The 20,866-nt window shown below is 42.2% G+C and overlaps 1 protein-coding gene across 1 annotated transcript in view; it reads right to left on the bottom strand.

The window, feature by feature from the left end:
* The window catches only part of LOC115391143 (protein TANC1-like), a 41,856-nt gene extending 21,792 nt beyond the window's left edge, over positions 1-20,064 (bottom strand). The window contains exons 1-10 of the mRNA XM_030095290.1: positions 19,985-20,064; positions 19,631-19,731; positions 18,252-18,449; positions 15,957-16,049; positions 14,307-14,437; positions 10,664-11,000; positions 9,665-9,946; positions 2,609-2,725; positions 2,170-2,460; positions 1,208-1,335 (exon numbers count right to left, since the gene is read on the bottom strand). Coding sequence (XP_029951150.1) covers positions 1,208-1,335; positions 2,170-2,460; positions 2,609-2,725; positions 9,665-9,946; positions 10,664-11,000; positions 14,307-14,437; positions 15,957-16,049; positions 18,252-18,449; positions 19,631-19,709 — 1,656 coding nt within the window. The 5' untranslated portion in view covers positions 19,710-19,731; positions 19,985-20,064. The remainder of the gene's footprint in view (positions 1-1,207; positions 1,336-2,169; positions 2,461-2,608; positions 2,726-9,664; positions 9,947-10,663; positions 11,001-14,306; positions 14,438-15,956; positions 16,050-18,251; positions 18,450-19,630; positions 19,732-19,984) is intronic.
* Between the last annotated feature and the right edge of the window lie 802 nt (positions 20,065-20,866).

Genomic DNA, 20,866 nt, shown 5'->3' with positions numbered 1-20,866 from the left:
AAACAAAAGTTGCACTTTGTGATCATTGACAATGCAAATAAAGGGTATTTTATGTTTTGAGTTTCATGGACTGCTTCGAATTTTGTTGAATAGCTTATAAATAGAAGTGAGTCAGACACTGAAGAGAACAATGTAACTTAGAGGACACCCTCACTTTAATCGTGACAGAGGAAAATGGTCTAAATATTGGTGTAATTGTTCACACTTTCCTCAGGAAGATGATTCCAGTCCAAGCCCGACTCAGACCTGTTCTATGAGGAGTTTGCATATTCGTACTGTGCCGTCTATGTGCGTGTGGCAATCTGTCTCTCTGTGTTTGTCCTGTGACGGACAGGCTCCTTTCCCAGGGTGCACCCTGCCTTCATCCATGGCCAGCTGGGATCAGCTCCAGTCTGAGCTGGAAACAGTGGCGGGACGGACAGTGGAAAACGAATGAAGTCCTAAACACTCTCTTTACAATGACAACGGCTTTTGCCAACACATGCGAACCAAAGACATAGATCCACAAAGGGGACATTTGAAGAAGTTGTTTTTCAACAAGTTCTCGCGACATAAAGAAGAAACATCAGTCTCAGCCTGGTACTGTTTATCAAACTTCATCATTCTAGAATTAAGTGGGGTCAAGTATGATTAGTTAAGTCATTAGTTAGTTGATCTAACCTAACAAGCACAGAATTTGTGCACACAGAGGAAAAACGTGCATGCCCCAAACGGAAAGGCTCTGTGGCTACTCTTGCCATCTCCAGAGTGCTAACCGCTACACCACAATGCAAATGAAGTTACTCACTGAGCTGTCTCTCTGCTCTCTGCAACCGCATGGAGTCAAGAAATAGCCCAGGACACACACACACACACACACACACACACACACACACACACACACACACACACACACACACACACACACACACACCCCGTCCCGCATTAATTATAGCTGCACTTCCAAACGAGCTAAAGGTCCATCGTATAACATAACAATTAGTGGATGAGCTGCTAGGAACATTTTTGAGACAGTGTTTCTTCTCTGTATGCTTAAATATAAGTGTCCTGCCCTCATCTTCACATTTTACAGTCCATCTTCTCACAGTAAGCACACTTCCATGAAGCTGTCGCTTTAAGGTCATAGCTACAGGACACAAAGGGAAATTCCTCACCGAGTGTCTTCACAAGCATAGGAACACTCCTGTGAGCGTGCGTGCTGAGTTACCTTGGCAGCTAAGCATCTGACAGCCTCCTTCCTCTGTGCAGCACTATCGCCCGCTCCCGCAGAAGCACTCTGGCTGGGCTGGGAATCGGCCGGCTGCTTGGAGGCTGCTTTTCCACGCTTATCCCCACCTGAGCAGGACACAGAGCCACAACAGACGCAAAGCTGCCATTTACACCCGGTCGAGGAAATCTCAGGTGGAGGCGCAGCAATATCAGGAGCAAAGTCTACAAAGAAACCCCATTAAACTCCTGCATTTAATTAGAGTATCTATAAGCAAGACTGGAAATGGTGACATGGGGCAAAACCACATTGGATTGCTGCTACTGTGTTTATTTAAAATATGGCAAAGTGTCTGCATATTTGGATTATTTTTACCTCCATTTGTTGAAATTAAATGAATAAATAAATGATGCACCTGTGCTGAAAATCTTCACATCGTTAGAAATCAGAAAAAGGCTGAAAACAGGTGAAACTGAACAAAAATCCTTCGCCTTTGTGGCCGCCGTTCTTTTCTATAACACAAGGTGTGTCGACTTCTACTGGCAAAAAAATAATCCATCAGCATGTCACAGCATGACACGTGCATTTATGTACAAAATGAAAGAGAGAGAGTTTTCTGTTTCTTTTGAGAGCTTTTTGTTTTTTTCAGACAAAAGAGCAGTTTCAGGGCCACTCATAGAAAGGGAAAAAAGCCCAACAATCTCACTCCCCTCACACAAGTGCAATCAGCACAGAAACCTCAGGGGAGATCTTGAAAGAAGAGTGCGTGACCCAGTTACCAACTCCCTTCCCGAAAAGTGATATTTCCTCCAACATCTCTCTGGAATCCATCTTTACTTGAGGATGCATGATTTCAGCTTGCATCTTTTTTATTTATTTTTTTTTAACTGTGTTCTCACGAATGCTAGGGGAATGCACATAAATGCAAATTGCATTGTTGCAAGTAAAGACAAGAGTCTTACATTTAGGGGAGGAGCTGGGGCTGTGAGGGATGCTGGGACCTCCCAGCGCCGTGCGCATGCCGTGACAGCTGAGCGTCACCAGCCGCCAGATAATAGCAGTCTTGCCAGATCCTGCGTTGCCCACGATGACAGCGCCGCGTCCCTCACAGCTGCTGGTTTTTCTCAGGACCTCCTCCAGACGTGTGAAGAGCCAATCTCGGCCCACAAAAGGTGTTTCTGCTGTGATTCCAGGGACTTCGAACAACAGTGGCTTTAGCATGATGTCGACTTGTTTGAATGGCACCAGTCTCCCTGGACGCAGCGAGAGGAAAGAGTCAAAGCCATATGAGACCGGACAGCTTAATGGTGGATACATGTTTCACACAGGTCTGGAGATGTTTGTGCACAAAGCTATATTTACACGAGGGGTTTTTGCCCCCGGGGTGAAGCCGCACAATACCTTTGGAGTCATCACTTGTGCGTCCAGCTGTGTTGTGTTTGCGTACGGAGCTCCTGTGCCCAGCAGCCCTTTGGTTGTCCAGATAACTCAGATCCTCCAGTCGAGTGGAGCTCGTTGCTGTGAAGACGGAATGGGTGGGGAATGAATTCGCAGTGTGAGAGCGGTGCAGAAAATGTGCAAAGACACACACGGATACTGCAGATGCTCCAGTCAATTATTGTATCCATGGAGACGTGACACAAACAGCTTTTGCTCTTAATCATAAACGTTCAATGACCTTGCTGAGACAAGAGAAAGGAGAGGGGAAGACAACTCATTTCACATCTTGTAATTTCGAGTTGACGCGGGTCTGAAATTACCAAATGTTTCATCCTGTCTCACACGTCAGGACATCAGATTTGTGATAATCAGTGGAAACACATCGCCCGCTGCAATGTAAAAAAAATGCATCAGCTGTCAATAGCAGGATTAAACACAGTCCTCTAATGAGCCAAATGAAAACCTGCATTATAAATGCAAATAACGAACACGCTGTACCAAAGGCAAAGAAACAAAAAAGCTGGAGTTCTGTACTCCCACATTCGCCTAGCCACCAACCCACTCACACTACAGAGTTTACAGGTCATCCTGGCTTAGTTTCTGCACTTCTCAAGGCATTTAGCTGAGGCTTAATCCAAGATAGAGAAAAATGAGAAAATGATGTTTTATGTATTTTATTTAAAATGTGATCTTCCACAGAAATTAACACTTGATTCCTGTTGTTACTGCATATCATTGTGCAGCACAAATCAGACAAACAATAGTCTAAAAAGAATCTGAATTACAAATGATTGAACCTTGCGGACACTGTAACCCAGAAACACTGATCCGATGTTAAACTGAGTAGTTATGAACACACCTTGTTAAAAAACAAACATTTGACAGATATTTCTCTTCTGATGTTAATCTAGCTGAACATAACGGTGAGCAAAGCGATCCTAAAGAACATCATTGCACATGCATGCAATGACAAATGACACACACACACAGAAGGGTTTTGTGCTTGCTTGCTGCAGTCATTCTTCCCACTAGAACAGAAAGTCCTTGATTTCCATGCAGTATATGCCAAGAAGTGCCGTTTCAGGCTCCTTTGATAAACAAACCAAAAAAAAAAAAAACCCATAGCTGTATCCGATTCTTAAAAGACAACAAACCAATAAAAGAAAGTTAGAAATTTCTGTAATACAGAAAATATTTTGCTAAAGTTGTGTAATAAAAACAGGCTCGCATCGAAGCTTGTGGAGTAAAGTGTTGCGATTTCTTGGGTAGCTGCCGGCCTCTCTCTGGAACAGATGGCACGGCAGAGAGTGAAGAACCTCTGCTCTCATTTAATCTTAGGCTGTTTCTAGGTCTCGTTGTAGCTGTTGATGTGGCAGATCCTCAATCAAGTGGTTTAAGCACTGAGGTGTGGAAGCAAACCAAATAATTATAACCACTACTACATCAAGTTTCCATGAGACCTGCTGGTTAGTAATAATATCATTTTCCACAATATTTATAACCTCCTTCGTCCAGATTATTATTGAATCTGTAAAAAGCACTATGTATAATTATAATAAACAGTTTGATATGGAAATAAATGGCGTTTCAAAAGCAGAACAGGTTGCATCAAAAGTGAATCTGTTTATTTCCAGTCCTTCAATGAGCAGCAGATGGCTAAATGTCATTCATTCCTTCATTAGCATTAGTGTTTGTCATTGATATAATATACAAAAAAAAAAATCCTCTGTAAAATCTGAAAATCTGGCGTTAGTTCTGCCTCCAATCCCTTCAGAGCGACATGAAAAAAAGAAAAAAAAAAAAAAAAAACGACCCAAGTCACGTTGTACTATACAACACTGGATCGACCAGGGAAGCAGGCAGTGGACAAGACAGTGACTTCACATGAGCTGGACACGTTAAGGATAGTTGTTGCTAATCTCAGGAAATCTGTGAATACTGCTGCAGAACACATCCGAGCTTTAAAGCAGCAATTATGTAGCCAGCAGACACCAGCCAGCAAGATGTTTCTCTTTTCTTTTTTTTTTTTTTTTTAAGGATTCTTCATTTCAGCAAATCACCACATCAGATGAGAGCTGTACTCACATGAAACACATTTGCACTCTCTTAATATTTCGCATTACTACACTGTGTAACGGTGGACCATCACTCCCACGGCTTTATTTAGAACAGTCAGACAGACACACTAAACTTGCTTTTTGAAAATACTCCAGAACATACAGTTCACACTTTGGCTGATCACATCATCTTCTCATACATCTCCAATCCTTTCAAGTGTCCATCATCCTGCAGCGGCAGCGAAGACTGTGGCTAAAAGCTACCGTGGCTTGTAAATATTATAATTTAGCGGGTTGTTAAGAGTGCATGTAGCCCGGTCTGTGGAGGGCCCGGTGGATGAGGAGGGGCTCCCTGATGCAAGACAAATCAATTACAGTGTGAACATGGCAATTATGCTAACAGAAAATAGATGGGCACGGGCAAATAACGCACAGTGAAAACACTGAAACCCCTTTCCTTCAGGTAGGGGAGAGCTTTTAAGATAAGACATGCGCATTAAATTATCTTAATTGTCAAGCTCGATCGGGAGTGGAGAGCCGAGGACTGAAAGAACATCCGCAGCGAGGAGATGGAGCACAGTCTGTAGCAAAACAGTGTGAAGGAGGTGTGGAGTGGGACGAGAAAGACAGCCAGGCCAAATGGCTGAGTGGACCAAGGATACAGAGAAAGAGTTAAAACATGTTTACAGCCAGTTTGACACAGAGGCACGAGGACAGCTCATCCCTCCACTGTTGACGGTTCAACCTACCCCACACTCACTGCCCACCTTTATGTTCCCCGCTGATGACAGCGGAGCTGATCACTCCACAGCCCTTGTTGATCCTTCATCACTTTAAAGGTCAATTCTGCAGCCCGAGCCTCTAGCATCTGTGATAGCATCATTTAAACACTTAAATCATGAGCTACAAAAAAACAAAAAACAAAAAACGAAGGCATTTAAAGCCACTGTGTTTGAAAAATTCTGGGGGTTAAATGTGAAGATCAATGTCCTTCCTGCATCCATGTCCTCGCCTGTGTTTTGGGTCTGACAGTCACTGCGTCAAATCAAGCCATTATACAGTCATAAATTCTTGACACAATTGGCCGTGAGGTGTGACAGCCCAAACATTCATACTCAACCAATCATAATTAGTTGATCGGTCAAATTGTGTAACAGAGAGGAAGCTGTTGGAGACAGACTAGAAAAAGCGATGGCCACTTCGAGCCCCAATGCCCTATATCTTTCAGCCTGATCTATTATTACACTGACCTTGTGTGGTTTGAACAGGGCTTGCAGCTACAGTGTGGGTCTGGTTGAACGTACAGTCTTTGAAAGAATTAACGGCTGGACTGTGGTGAGATGTTAGTGCAGCAAGAATGTTCTGAAGTTTGCATGTTTTCCCAGGGCCAATGCAAGTTTTACCCAGTTTTCAGTTTTGTTGACACATCTCAAGGTAAAATTGGTCATCCGTGCGACTGTGTGGGTCTTAATCCTGTTAAAGGCTGGCTTCTCATCCATGGCCTCTGACCTGCTCCACTGGGATGAGCCAAAACACCCACAACCCCAGACAGAGTGGGTATGAAAGATGGATGGAAGTAAAATAATAAGGGTAAGTACCCTGGCTAATGGTGCTTTTTATTTTACTGGCGTTACACATACTGTGTACTAACTGGGGGCAGATTTATAGTTTTAATCATTAAAGGTAGTGAATCATGTTTTGACTTGAGTTGAGAGAGAAAAAGGGAAAACTGCGATCATTAAACCCTCCATGAAAACAAAGCCGTTATTAAAACTGCGGGTCATTCGGTGTATCCCGTCACAGTCAGGTTAACCGCCCTTTACTGAAGTTAATTCCGCGGTCTGGTGAGTATAGCTTGCTTCCGGTAACTTGTATTTGGCGTCATCTGTGTCGCTTTGTAAATCTCCTTCAGAAACTATCCAACTACAAATGCAGACCTGTACATCTGACAGCAGGCGAGTTAAGAAGTGTACTTAATGACAGAATCTGGAGAATCCCCTGTTTCCAGCATGATGTGAATCCACAACCTACGAATTTCAAATAAAACTCTAAAATTAATTTATCAACAGTCATTTAGAGCTGCAGAAAACCTCCTGCACTCGTAATTAGAACCAGGATGCTCCAGTGCCTTTGTAGGCCAGAGGCAATGGAGTCTCACATGAAGAGGAGCTTCACGGGGACTCTGCGGGCTCTCACTAATTTAGACACGAGAAAAATATACAGAAAGGACAGATCGGCAACGCAGCAATCGATGCAGCTACTGCTCATTTTCAACTCCTGACTTAGCAATAAAAGAGAAAACAAAGCGCTTGAGACACTCGTTCTGCCCACAGCCAGTACAATGTGTACTGTACAACACCGCAGCCAGAGTGGCCCAGGTTTCAGTCCACTGGGGAGGCGACGGTGCAAAGATCCAGTATCGACTTGAACTATCGCAGACTAACTTTTGTATTTTTTTCTATTTCAACTACCAGCATTTATCACAGAAATCTTCTAATCAGCAGCACATGGCAGCCCCATATACCAACCACATGATCACCACATGGAGGATTCTCATTATAAGTTGACTAATCGCAAGATTAAAAATGCATACAACAGATGACATGTATGAACTATGAGCACAATGTAATTTGCATATTCTGCATTAGTCTGTTTGCTCGCGTTCTGTTTAATGCGGTTGTTTTTGCATATTCTAACGCAGAGGCCTCGTTTTCATTACACACAACATGTCAAACATTTTCCAAGCCATCATTTGTGAATGCAGTATGTGTCTATGAAAACTAAATTAAATTCTAATACATTAGCAGAAATCATCAATCGAGCAAGGAGATTCAGGACTCCACTGACTTGGAAACACAGATGACCCCCTCACAGAATAGAAATGGTACAAACGTAAAGTACGATACCAATAAAATGTGAAAGCACTTCTGCTAAAACTACTTAGTTCAAGTGTCTGGCCACCTTCCATCTCCCAGATTCCCCCCCAACACAGAGAACAAGTTTGTTCCCTTGTTCTAATTTTTCATCTTTGCCTGATAACATTGCTGCTCTACCAGCTAAATGTCGCCTCGCAGAGTGAATCCGTGTTTAATTAGCGCTCCTCTCGAGATGATTGTGTTGAAGTAGACGTACGCTGTTACTTTACGGTACGGCCTTTTTAACAATATGGAGTCAAATTCTAGCAGCTACGTGAGGCTCGCTTCATCTTTATTCTGAATTCTATCAAGAGGACCTAAATGGAAGCACCAGCTGACAGAAGAAACTGGCAGGCGTTACTGTGAATCTGCTCCTTAGGGAATCTCTTCCTTCGCTCCCACCACAAATGAACTGACATCTAAGAGAAGAAAAAAGAGCCCTGTGCACCGGCAAAGATCGTGACTGGAGAGGGAGGGGGTATTTTTCATGACGACTGGAGGCCTCCCAGGACATTTAACTGGTGCTGTTCACGGTGTGTATCCAGCCTAATCGGTGAGTCGAGCACCGGCGCGGGGAGCAGGGAGGTTCAGCTCCGCATCGCAGAGATTCTGCTAATGATGCTTTCACTGCATGTGATGAATAGCTTAAAAATGTCAAACCAACAATCAGTTTAATCAAATTGCCATTCAGTCAGTATTAATCAGTCTATTAATTAATCACCCAGATCACATCTGTCACATTCATGCTCTCATTACCCTACTTCATCAACAGTATAATGGAACCTTCAGCAATTCAATCATGATCTTAATAATCATGTCTCACTTATTTATTGTATACAGAGATAGGGGTGTTTTTTTTAAGGGGATTCTTACTTCCTGGAGTCACTGTTAGTTGACAAGCAATCACAAGATATCAGCAAGACTCCAGGAAATATACAGCGTGATAATCATTGGGGGAAGTTTTTCTTCTCTTGGTGAAACTGTTTCCCTCCTTTCTGAAGTTGTGGGTTGTTATGCAATGGTGAAACGTCCCTACTTTAGCCAGTAGCAGGTTTAAAGCCAATTGCTTTTTAAATGACAAAGTGCTGTAACAAAAACTGCTGCTGTTTAAGTGGGCTCCAGACTCATAACAGGTGGAAAGACTAGAAGAGTTGTTGAGTTACTGCCTCTCTCTGTGTCCTGCTTTAGCTGTTAGCTTTAGCAAGTGACTATTTCACTGAACTCCTGATGTAAAGAGGAAATGTGGCCAGTTAATCTTGAACTAACTCATCCTTCCTGACATTAAAATTAACACAAAGAAATTTATGGAGGACCAAAACAGCCATAATTAAAAATAAATACAGAAATATAAAAATGGGTCATGTTTAAGTTGATTGGCCAATGGGCAAGGAGCTGACCCCAAGACTGGCCTTGAAACTCCGCCCCTCATTTACATATTGACACAGACATTAATAAATATGTGTGGAAAATAAATAGAGGAAGAAAAACCAAGATTGGAAATAATAAAGATAGAAATGTGACCGTGAATCAAAAAATGTGTCAACAAATAAATAAATAAATAAAATGTCAGATGTAAAATAAAACACAGAAAGAAAGTGAAAGTAAAACAATACAGAAATAAATACAGGCATCAAAATGAATGAGGAAAATAAATTTAAAAATTTGCAAAATAAATAAATAGACTGAAGTGAAAACGACAAAATAAATATATATTTTCAGTCACATTTTACAGATTTTCTCATGAAAAAAAAATACATTTATTTTGTATGATTTATTGGCACATAAATGTTATGATATCAGCAAATGTTTATATTTCTGTATTTATTTTTAATTATGGCCGTTTCGATCCTCCATATAAATAAAAAAATCAGTGATCCAGCAGATCCACGCAGAACCGACAAGCACAACAACAAAACAGCTTTGCACACAGTCTAGCAAGTGAAGTCATTCCCAAAATTTTCAAACACGCATCAGTTCCTCAATAAAAAAAAATGACAATCAAAAAAGAGGCAATCCACAAAGCCGTTAGAAGAAGGTGAACATACCTGCCACGGAGTTGGGGCGGGGCATCGCATGGGAGGAAGTGCTGTGCAGGTGGTGCTGTGGGAGGGGTCTTTTTGGTGCTGGCGGAGTTCTGGATTCCATAATGTCGGTTTTAGGTAAGGCCTCATCTGGTTGGAGAGACAGATTGTCCCTGGCCAACCCGGGACGGCGGTCCTCGCTCGTGTGGCCCATCGCTCCAGCACCGCCCGCTGGGCCTTCGTCCTTGGTCAGAATCTCACTTGAGGTGCTGCGTTCCTCATTCTCTGAGGAACTGGTGGTGGTTGCTGTGGAGGGCAGATAAAATATAATCAGCACAGGGAAACTTTGAGGACAACATCAGAAAACATAGCATGCAGTTGATAACTTGCACGGTCCTAAAACTGCTGCAAGCTCCTGAACTGAGCAACAACATGCGCCTCAAAGAGATTCACTAAATCAGCGATAAAACACCAAACTGTTTGATCAGACATGAACTCAGGACTCATCAATCAATAAGTTTTATTGTTCTAATTTTGCCCTTTGCCCTTTTGTATTTAACTATAAATACAAACTCTATTTAAGGAGAAAAAAAAAAAGTCCTATTTTTGGAGAATCAGACCCAAAAGCAACAAAGACAGCAGTGTCCCAGTTTTGACAGCAGGAAGCTGAAGCCTTCAGGCTGAAGCGGCGCAGAAGCCATGGAGAGGCTAGCTGTGGGACGGGGCAGCACATTTCACAAAGACTCAAAACTAAGTGATGTTTCACATAAGTTCCTGTTGGCACACAGAATGCTGCGGCATTTTAGAGAAAAGTAAGTTTTGTGTCTCTGATGAAGTAGACAGTTATATACCGAGTTAAATAGGCCAGAGATGTTTGATTTGTTCATGCTTTTTACTTCCAGAGATGCACGGCTTGGTATCCACGCTGAAAACGCTTCACCTAGTGTGAAAAAAACCCCCTAATGTCTACTCACACAACAGCACGGTTCGATATTGTTTAAAGGACAAAACAGCCGCACGCACCTATAATTCCACTGTCTTTGCTTTCCAGGGTTGAAGTGGGACTTTGAGAAGACGGCCCAGGGCTGCTCCCCGTGTTTGGACCGGCAGCCCCACAGGGAGCAGGGCTGGGGGCCGGACTGCGAGCGGGGCTGTGTGCGGGGCTGTGTGCGGGGCTGGAAGGGGTTCCACTGGGACTAGTGCTGCTGCCACAGTGGGAATAAGGTAAGGGTAAGGCCTGGGGCAGAGACGGGCCCCCAGCGCCGGTGCTCAGGGTGGACGACGGGCTCCCCGAGCAAGGCGACGCCGTGCTGCAGGTCAGAGTGGAGCTGGGGCTCCCCCCCTGGGCGGAGGTATCACACTGGAAAAACAGGAAAGTTACATAACATGTGAGAGCCGAAGGAAGGGTAGGCCAACTCTAAAAAGGGGGAGAAATAAAAGAATCTTTCACATCAGAGTGAAAGATCTTGTCTTTCAAAAGTATAAAAAATTAACACTGTCACTTGCCAGCCTTTTAGCAGCACTTCACTCTGCGTGACAGTGTTTGCCTTCAAGCATGCTCTTCTGTCTGACTGTCACTATGTTTGAAGATGCATGCAGATGGGAATAACAGAGAGGATAATTCCAGTTATTTTCACCCCGGCTCTCATTTTCCTAAATTTTCATAATGACAGTTGGTCGTGCTTAAAACTAAATCACTTTCTGTAGACATTTACAATTCACTGTATGAGTCGCCGTTCAAATATTCTGCTGTGCCACAAAAGCACTCATTTCACGCAATTTCAACTGCGAGCTTGAGGTCCAATATCAATACACATGTCTATGACTGAATTAAAAAAGCCATACTGCACGGATGATGCACACAGTTTAAATTAAAGACACTTAATACCACTAGATATTTCAGTTTCAGAAAATGTAAATCCAGACATCTGATAGAGGTATATTTTATAGTGTGTCTTGTTAAAAGGACACGCCTCAGTGACTTTCAGATTGCAGATAGGAGGAATTGCATTAAAAAGTCCCCAGTGAGTAAAATGTAGACTGATTATGGTGGAAAAATCCACAGACATAAGAGCCACTCTCAAGTCCACTTTTGAATATCAAAGAAGGTATATGCACCACTTAGAAGCTTATGCACCACTGGGTAAATGCTGCTCTGGTAACTTATGGAAAAAACAAAGCTTTTTTTAAGAAGGTCAACTTTAAATTGATTATTTTAGACATTTTTATGAATCTATATATAGTTTTCATATAAATATGATACATCTCTTTTTACAAGAATCAATCAATCAATCGAATTTGTTTTAAATATAAATACAGTCGAAATGCGGACAAACAAATACATCAACATAAGAAGCAGCCAAAGTGCCTAAACTAGTTAATAAAAGTAAAACTTAAAATCCTAAATAACAAAGCAGCCATCTTATTTGGTCTGAAGCAACAATGGAATAAAAATCACCACAACATCGAGGTTGTAAGTGTTTCATGTCCAGGGAGAACATGCAAACTCACTGTTATAATCCAGTAACCCTCGTACACCCAAGTTAAAAGTGATAGACTTCATATTTAACACAAATCTTTGCTCCTACGCTATATATCATCCCAACACTTGAGTTTTGAATCTTTTTCTAATTATCGCTTTGCAGTCAGGCTTTGTTGCTGAATACCATTTTCAGGAGGACCGCATGAGCAATAATGTTTATTCTTTAATCCATTCTACTTCGTTCGGAAGCTAACTTGTTCCACACAGTGTTAAAACTCAGAAGGCTAATACTGTCAAGTGTCAGTTTCACATGTGGAATTACTGGCAGAAACTACAACTTCCACTTTAATCTGTTTTGTAACAGATGCTGCTCTTTAAAGTATTTTTTTATTTCTCAAGTTGAATTCTCCTGTGAAATTACAGCCTAACTTTCAAGTCGCATATCAATTCTTAAATTTTGCTAAGAAGTAATTTGTTCCCAGCTTTGAGCATAATAGTGCAGTTTTATATGGAGCCAAGGAGCATAATTTTTCGGCCAATGTGACATTAACCACAGTGTGTAGTCAGTATAATGCTTCTACTTCGCCTTTATATGCACAAGTTCAGGCGGCGAGACAGATATGGTAATTTAGGCGATAATTACAGAATGAACAATGATTTATGAGCTGGTAGGTAATGTGCTTGTGCTCCTACTCATTGCCAGTTTTGGTCTTAATTAATTGTTTTGGGGTTTCCAGCTGATTTTCTGGTCCAGCGTAAAACTCAGAAATGCTGGGCCGCATACCAACTCTATTTCCTTATTTCTGCACTTACACACACTTTTGTTGGCTACCAAACATCGAAGTTGGGTTTATTTCAAATTAAATGGGATTGCGTTTATGTCCAATTATTGTTTTTGTTTATTCCAAAAGTGGATGAAATCTCCCTCCAGCAGATCTGTAATCTGCAACCATAATGATGAAAACATATAAAATGAACAATACCCTGCTGACATATCCAGTCAGGATGTTAGCAGTATAGTTTTTTGATGACTTCTTTTTTTGTGGCAACATGGTTGTGTAAACATGCACTTCAGGTAATTGCTGATTCTAAATGAATATGACTGATATTGTGAGAATCTCTCCATCTGCGTTTGTCCCTGTAATTGACTCGTGACTCGTCATAAACATACCGTGACTTTAGCTGGGATGGACTCCTATAATTACCTCAGTGTTCGACATCCTGAATTTTCCTCAATAAAAGGTTAACCATGATTCAACTATCCATTCCAAAGCGAAACAGTTGACAACTTAACCTTGAACAACCACACTTGGGTTTACATCACAGACTATTTCACAGCACTCCAACTATCCTCATGTTTATTGTGTTACTTTCACTTAAAACACCCAGGATAGTGTTTTGTTGCACAAATACCAAGGAGGAAAGCATGTTTGGAAATTTTAGTCTGTTTTTCCAATCAAATCCTCCTTATTGTTAATACATTCTGATAATAATTAAATCCATTTTTAACATAAAAAAGAAGCATTTTTTTTGGATCCTTATCTTTTGGTTTTTTAACACTTGCATTTCAAGTCTCCTCATTACTGATGCAACATTTCTGCAACTCAAAGACTGTGGGGAAGCAGGCAGCAGAGTTTAAACAGCTCGCTGTTATTCCCTTTATACCAAAGCCTCATCTATCTTCGCCAGGACAACCCACATTCCTCATATGAGGCTTGCTATCTCTGTGAAACTGACTGAATCTGGAGCTCAGGTGGTGGAATGAGGCTGAGAAAATGGGCCAAGGCTGTGCATCGCAAAGCAAAGACATCGAGAGACTCAGGAAGGTACAATAACTCTTCACAGAGAAGGGGTTAAACTAGCGGGGAGCTGAATACGAATGGAGCCCTGTGGACTCTGGGAAAAACAATTAAGATTCTCTCACAGTATTTTCTGGTGTATTTTGTTTCAGTGGGAGTGATAGTGGTTAGCGCACATGCAACAATTCATTCAGAATTTCCCAAGATGAACATGTGTTAATTCTTTAATGAGCAATACTTCAGTCATTAAAGCAGAAACTATTAACCTGGGTACAATCTTGGGAATGAAATGAAGAAGAACAGAAAAAAAAAAATCAATGGATCATCCATCGTCTTTTGGCGTGACATGACAACGAGAGGCCAGTAAATCAATACGCCGTCTTACCTTCTTTTCCCTCCTGTCCTCCATAGGAGAGCTAGCAGTGCCGGGCGTTGCTTCTCCCAATAAGAAGCATAGTCTGGTCATCAGTTCCTGGGTAGAGAGGGAGGAGCCAGACTGGGGCTCCACGTGGAAGTCTGGCAGACACACACACACACATATATTTGGGATGTTGGGATTACCAAGCAAAAGGAATCACGGCAAACCGAAACGAAGCCATGATCACGCTCATGCAGCTCAAGCTCGCTCCTCCGGTTCCCACCCAGCAGCGATGCTGTGCATCCACAGGTCAGCGCGGCCCCAGCTGCACTGATTATGAATGCATAGACAGTGGCTTTCCAGTCCCCGGTTGAGGCAGCGGCAAGAGGTTGTGTGAGGTTGTGAGTTCGCCCGTGCACACGCCTGCCAGGTGCTGTCGGTTAAGAGACGGGCTGTGAATTTCAATGAGCTTGGTGTCGACTCTGAAATTCAGCAGAAAGAAGGAACGCCTTCGCTCTGACTTTGCCGGGGCTCCTGGAGAGATTGGCTGACGTGGGCCATGTGCTGCATTCATTTCTCACTTTTTAAGGTTCCTCAGTGCTTTAAACCTCAATCCCCGCCACCGCCAGAAGTGCCTGCTCACTTCGGCAGCTTGACGCTGCGTTACCAAGCACTCTTCCATCCTCGCACCTCGTCTATGTCCCTATCGGCTGAGTAACATGCATATTGAGTAGGCATATAAACACGATGACAGGACATCACGGATTCCAGGAACAGCTCACTCCTCCTCACAAACATCTTCTCATTTAGAAATCACATTCAGTTCGCACTCCCTCTACCGAACCTCTCTCATTTGGTCCTTCTGGCTCACTCTCTCTCGATCTCACTCTCTCTCTTTGAAGGTGCTGCATCACATCGCTCTTGCATTCAACCCCATTATGAGCCAAACAGAAGCGCAGCCTTGAGAAGATGAAGGTCAATTTTTAGACACGATCCTGGTCATTTCTGTTTGCCGCAGGTCCCCAGCTACCGAATTGGTCGATATTCTTTTCAAAGCTTGAAAATCTGCTGAAGACTGGTTTAAGACGAGTATTTCAGCAAGGGGGTAGAGAGGAAACTTTGCATTTAGTCAGCAGAGCACCCAAAGCCAATGGGGAGTAGCATGAGGACACTCTGAATGTCCAGCACTATTCATCAAACCACCTAGCAGTTGCCATTGGAAACGGGAAGCTGAGAGGTGCCTGGCAACCGGGATGGAAGATGCCTCATAAAATCTCTTTAACCTAAGGGTAGCCCTGTGGTCAAAAGCACAAAGAAAATTGGACGAGGTGAGGGTTTTCTCATCATTGCCATCCTAATATAGTCTAAACTGTGCAGGAGACATGCCGAAAACTCGGCGCGGACTCAGGACAAACTGTCATAAAACAAATCCACTTTCAATGTTAAACAAGCATCGCTGTCTTCACATAAATCTGAGAGGAAAAACTTAAAGCAAATCCTTTAAGATGTAATTGAGAACACACAAACGCCCTCCCTGGCATGCCACATCATTCATCCTCTTACCTCTGTCCCACTCTCATTCTTATTCAGTCTCAGTGATCAATACCTTGAAAAAAAAAAAAAAAAAAAAAAAACAGGAATGGTGCTGAACACACACCCACACGTTCCTGCTCTCACCTCTGTGGTCTGTCTTGCCACGGCACGAGGCAAAAACAGAAGGTTCTCTCGCTCTGGAAGAGCCGTCCACATACTCCAGCTTCCTTGCCCGTCCTTCGGCCACAGCAGAGAGGCAGAAGGGAGAGGGAGGGAGAGCAGGGAGGGAGAGCACGCAGGGTGGGAGGGAGGCAGGGATTGAGGGTGGAGATAGGGAGGGATATGAAAGAAAGTGAGAGGAGAGAGAGAGAGAGAGAGAGAGAGAGAGAGAGAGAGAGAGAGAGAGAGAGAGAGAGAGAGAGAGAGAGAGAGAGAGAGAGAGAGAGAGAGATTAAAGCTCTTCAGATGAGATCTGTGGTGCAGAATTTGAATTGTGTCCCAGGAGTCTAAAGCTGGATGCACAAACTGTGAGCAATGCAAGCAAACAGTACAATATTCACCGTACTGTGAGCGTTAACACATACTACATCAACACTGTTTTGTTTTGTTTTGTGCATGTGTGTGTGTGTGTGTGTGTGTGTGTGCGTGACACAGTAGGGACAGCGGTGCACTAATGTGTGTGACGTGTGTGGGTGTGTCTCAATTTATGCATCAACATCTCAGGGTTCTTGTAAGAGCTGAAGAAATGAAGATCATTTAAGGATGAGAACTGGGATGCATGCGATCGTGACAGTTTTTTCTTTTCCTTCTCAAGGTTATCTGGAATTCGAATTCTGCATGTGGACTGACTCAGAAACGCTGCTGTGCAACCTAATGCACAGTTTAACACTGGACTGAAAAACCGCAGAAAAAAGCCAAGGCACTATATTAATTTTAATTACAGTAATTCTACTTGTCATATTTGTTTGTTGGACAGGGGTAAAAACGAGGCAGTGCTGCGTGCAGTGAAATGTAGCAGCACCTTCTTTCTGAATGGCTGGACCTGCTGCAGGACACTGCCACCTAGTGGTGCTACTCTTGGTCATCCAGGGTGTTTTGTTTTATTTATTTTCATTCAAACAGCTATTTAGAAATGTTGCGGGATCAACTGTACTTATTTTAGTACATTATTATAATATGTGTGACTGTGTTTGTATATTTTCCCTGTGATGTCCAGGCTGTAACCCGCCTTCACCTGTAGTCGTCTTGGATCAGCCACAGACCCTGGAAAATTAAATGAATTCAAAATAAAGCTCAACATGGTTTCTGTCCACTCATGTTTTCACAAGTCTTATTAGGAAGCTTTTCATATTCATACTCTGTAACTCAGTCTTAATATCTCTCCTTTAAAATCTTTCTTAATTATATTAACAAAAAAGCATGATTTTTTTTTTTAAAAATGTATCTCCAAATGCACTCTTCACAAAATGAAGAAAAAATATAGTTGTTAAGTGGAAATTTTAAGTGTAAAATACTCAATAATCAAGTACTTTGGTGTTTTTTTCCAAACTTGCTACTTTTTTTTTGTAAATTTATCTCTTCATGTATTCTAAAAATATTCTTTGAATTATAATTTTTAACTAAAGGAGAGTTCTTCTGCATATCTACATGTCATTTAAACAATACGACTGATCAAATGGCGTAATCCTTTTGCTTAACCATCCGTGCGCAAACGCCAAAAGCAAATAGTAAATAGTATGAAATATGTGGCGAGACTACATGTATATGAGAGAGAGGAACAACATGAAACACTAATAGTACTGACAGTATTTTAAGTTGTTGGCTAAAAGAAGAAAAACTGTTTTTTTCTGCTCAGTGTGAAGGAGCTGTCCATGACAGTATAGTTTTAACTGGATCTTTTCCCAGACTTTTATTTACTCTGAATTTTTATCATCCAAAATTTGTTGGAAAATCATTTCCCACAGGAATGTATGGTACTTTAGATCAATGGTTATTGTGCGATTCCAATCCCGAGTGCTTTAGTAAAAACAGGAAACACATGCTTTGTTTGGCTACATTTACAGCCAAACCATATTTGACTGATGTGATTTCAAGTGATTCAAAATATTTGTTTTGCAATGTATGAAGGCTTTGCTGATGTAATATCTCAAAACTGACCCACCTAATGTTTTTTTTTCTGCCTCAGGATATGTTGTTAAATTATTAACTCTTGCAATCTGTCACATGTTGTTGTGCCCTGTGGGTACAGGCTGCATGCTTTTCTATTTTCTGTCGCATGCGAGGAATCGCTAAATGTATAGAACCACTCAGCTAATCAAGGCAAAGCCACGGAAGCGGTATTCAGCTAATTTTGCTGCTTCTGTCTGATTGCACTCCCCACAGCTCTCAGCTGCACACTCTGACACTGAAAGTTGTTGTTGTTACCTCGGGTATCCCTACCTGGCAACTTGATGCATGACTGAGAGGGAACGATGTTTTCCTGGCGAGGGAGAAGAGGGGAGGACGGTAAGGAAATGGACCCGCCCTTGGTTAATCTCCTCAGTTTTAATGGGCTGTCAGTGCAGCCGCCATCCCTGTAGTGTGCGGCGCGCTGACCACCGGCCCTCTGCAAGGTGCTGTGAGTGTACACCTCCCCACCTACGTGACACAAACCGCAGAAGAAAACAGAGAAGTTATGAAGGGATTAAAAGACTGCAGAGACGGTCTATGAAACACATCTCACACGAGGCTGTGACGGAGCAAACATATCCTGTCTTGGAGGCATATTGCTGAATGAGGTAACGGAAAGTTGGCAATGCCAGAGCATCTATTTAAAGGAATGGGATCACACTCATTAAAAACCTACTTCATTTCAGTTTTTCAGTATTTTAAAATCCACTCTTACAGCAGCCTTAGTACATGCTCCTGTGCCTTCAAAAAGACCTCATGTTTTATGTAAACAACTTATTGACACTTGACTTTCATATTAAATTTGCACTGTTGTATATTAAAAGGTAATAATGTTGCAAATTTTCCTCACATTTGTGTAGTGGAACGTCGTCCCTACAAATCTGTAGTATGTATTAGCTTCAAACAAACAGTTTTTGAGAGAAAGTCAAGTGCTGATGATCCTTATCGCATTCTGTAAATATACTAGATGATTTTAATTAGACTGAGACAGTTCTCTATCTGTCTCTCTGTTCTTGCTTCCCAGTGCAACACTTTGTTAAATATTAATGAGCAACATGGTTGCTCTAATACTATGCTCTACTTATGTCCATGTATCTCCACTGCACAGTATCACATCTCCCCTGTACTGCAGCAAGTGGACAAGTTGAGCCTGGAAAAAAAACAACAAAACTCATCCATTTCATCTGTGAGACCTTCTAGAAATCCAAGCTGTCCTTTCAGTTACCCTGACACTGACAAGTGAAAAAAAGCAGGTTTTAAACTAATTACACCGATTTATTTCATTCAGTAATAACCCTCTTGCAGATTCTTCTTGAATGCAGTCTGTATTTAGTAGGTCAGGATGTTTGCTTAACCCACTCTAACTTCTCCTGACACACTTTGGATGCAAGCAGCAGCGGGACACTGTGTGAAGGACAGAACACACTCATGAATTGGGCTAATTGAATGGCTCTACTTAAACCACCCAAGAGAAGGGAACCTGAATATCACCATCAAATAATACAGGAGCAAGACCTTTTCCATTCACGTGTGTTTGTTTCTGAACTGATTTTACTGATTCCAAACAGAGATGAAAAGAGGAAAATCACACTGGTGCATGACTCTAGTTAAATATGCATGCTCCATTCTGAAAGTGACTTTGTTCTCACCTGATTGTTTGTGATTCTTTTTTTTCTCCCCTCCTTTCCCTCCTCCCTCTCTCCTATTTCCGAACACAGCTCTGAACATCTCTGGGCTGCTGCTTCACTGTCTGCAGGAAGAAAAAGTTCAACGTTAATCTGAATTAGAAACACATTATTTCAGGGAACATTACCCCGAGTGATGGTTCTTAATTCAACCGCGGGAGAGGCAGATTGAAATGTTCTCTTGAAAAAAAGAAGAAGAAATAAATAAATGAATAACAAGAAATGGGGAAAGTAAATATTGGTATATGAAAGATGGGTCGTTAATATATATATGTCTAAAAAGAAAAGTTAAAATCCTTGAAATAAGTCTGTAGTTACCGCTCTTTAAATCTTCTTTGACGCTTGCGTGCCAGAGCATTAATCCACTGGAAGCTGCGGGAGACCATTAAAGCTGTCGGGGTTCAATTACAGACTGACGCACCTACCAAGGCGTGCAGGAGCAGGGCGGGGGCGCGCGTCGTGCCCGCGCCTACTGTCACACTTTGCATTGATTGTCAAACTGGGGTTCGCGTACCACCAGTGGTCGGCTGCTCTCTCAGGACAAAAGTCATAGTTTTTAAAAGTGAAATCAAATTGAAAATGATTGATATCAGTCAAACACCTTTTTAATCAGGCTTTTAACTGACCTCCTATAGTCCTCTTATTTCCATCACTATTTATGTAATTTTATTTTATTCTATTATGTACTTTTAACTTGTTTTAGTTTTTTACTTTGTAATCTTATCTTATTATTCTATATCAATTACATATCATATTTTCTTATGTTTTTAGCTGTTTAACGCCAGTGTTTCCTGAGGGGGGTCCTTCACACCGGGTCTTGGTTCCGGTCCACTGCTGGGGTTACTGTGCTCGGGTCCTCTGGTCCCGGCTGGCCTGAGGGGCTCCACACTTAGGTGTGTGGGTTCCCTTGGTCTGACGGGGTTGGGGGTCGGGCTCTGGGGCCCCAATATTGATGACCCTCGACTTTTCCTGGTGTGGGCAGCCCCACCGGTGGTGTTTTCCCATGATCCCAAGACCATTACACCAAGTAGATGACTGGTGTGTGTGTGTGTGTGTGTGTGTGTGTGTGTGTGTGTGTGTGTGTGTGTGTGTTCTTGTATTTCTATCCTTGTCGGGGCCAAATGTCCCCACAAGGATAGCAAAACCTGGAACGACGTGCCTTGTGGGGACCTTTTTCCGGTCCTAAGTAGGAGAAACAGT

This window comes from Salarias fasciatus, chromosome 1 (genome assembly GCF_902148845.1).
Source record: "Salarias fasciatus chromosome 1, fSalaFa1.1, whole genome shotgun sequence".
In the NCBI taxonomy this organism is placed as follows: Eukaryota; Metazoa; Chordata; class Actinopteri; order Blenniiformes; family Blenniidae; genus Salarias; species Salarias fasciatus.
The sequence above is the reverse complement of the archived record's forward strand: the minus strand, read 5'-3'. Positions and strand labels throughout refer to the sequence as shown.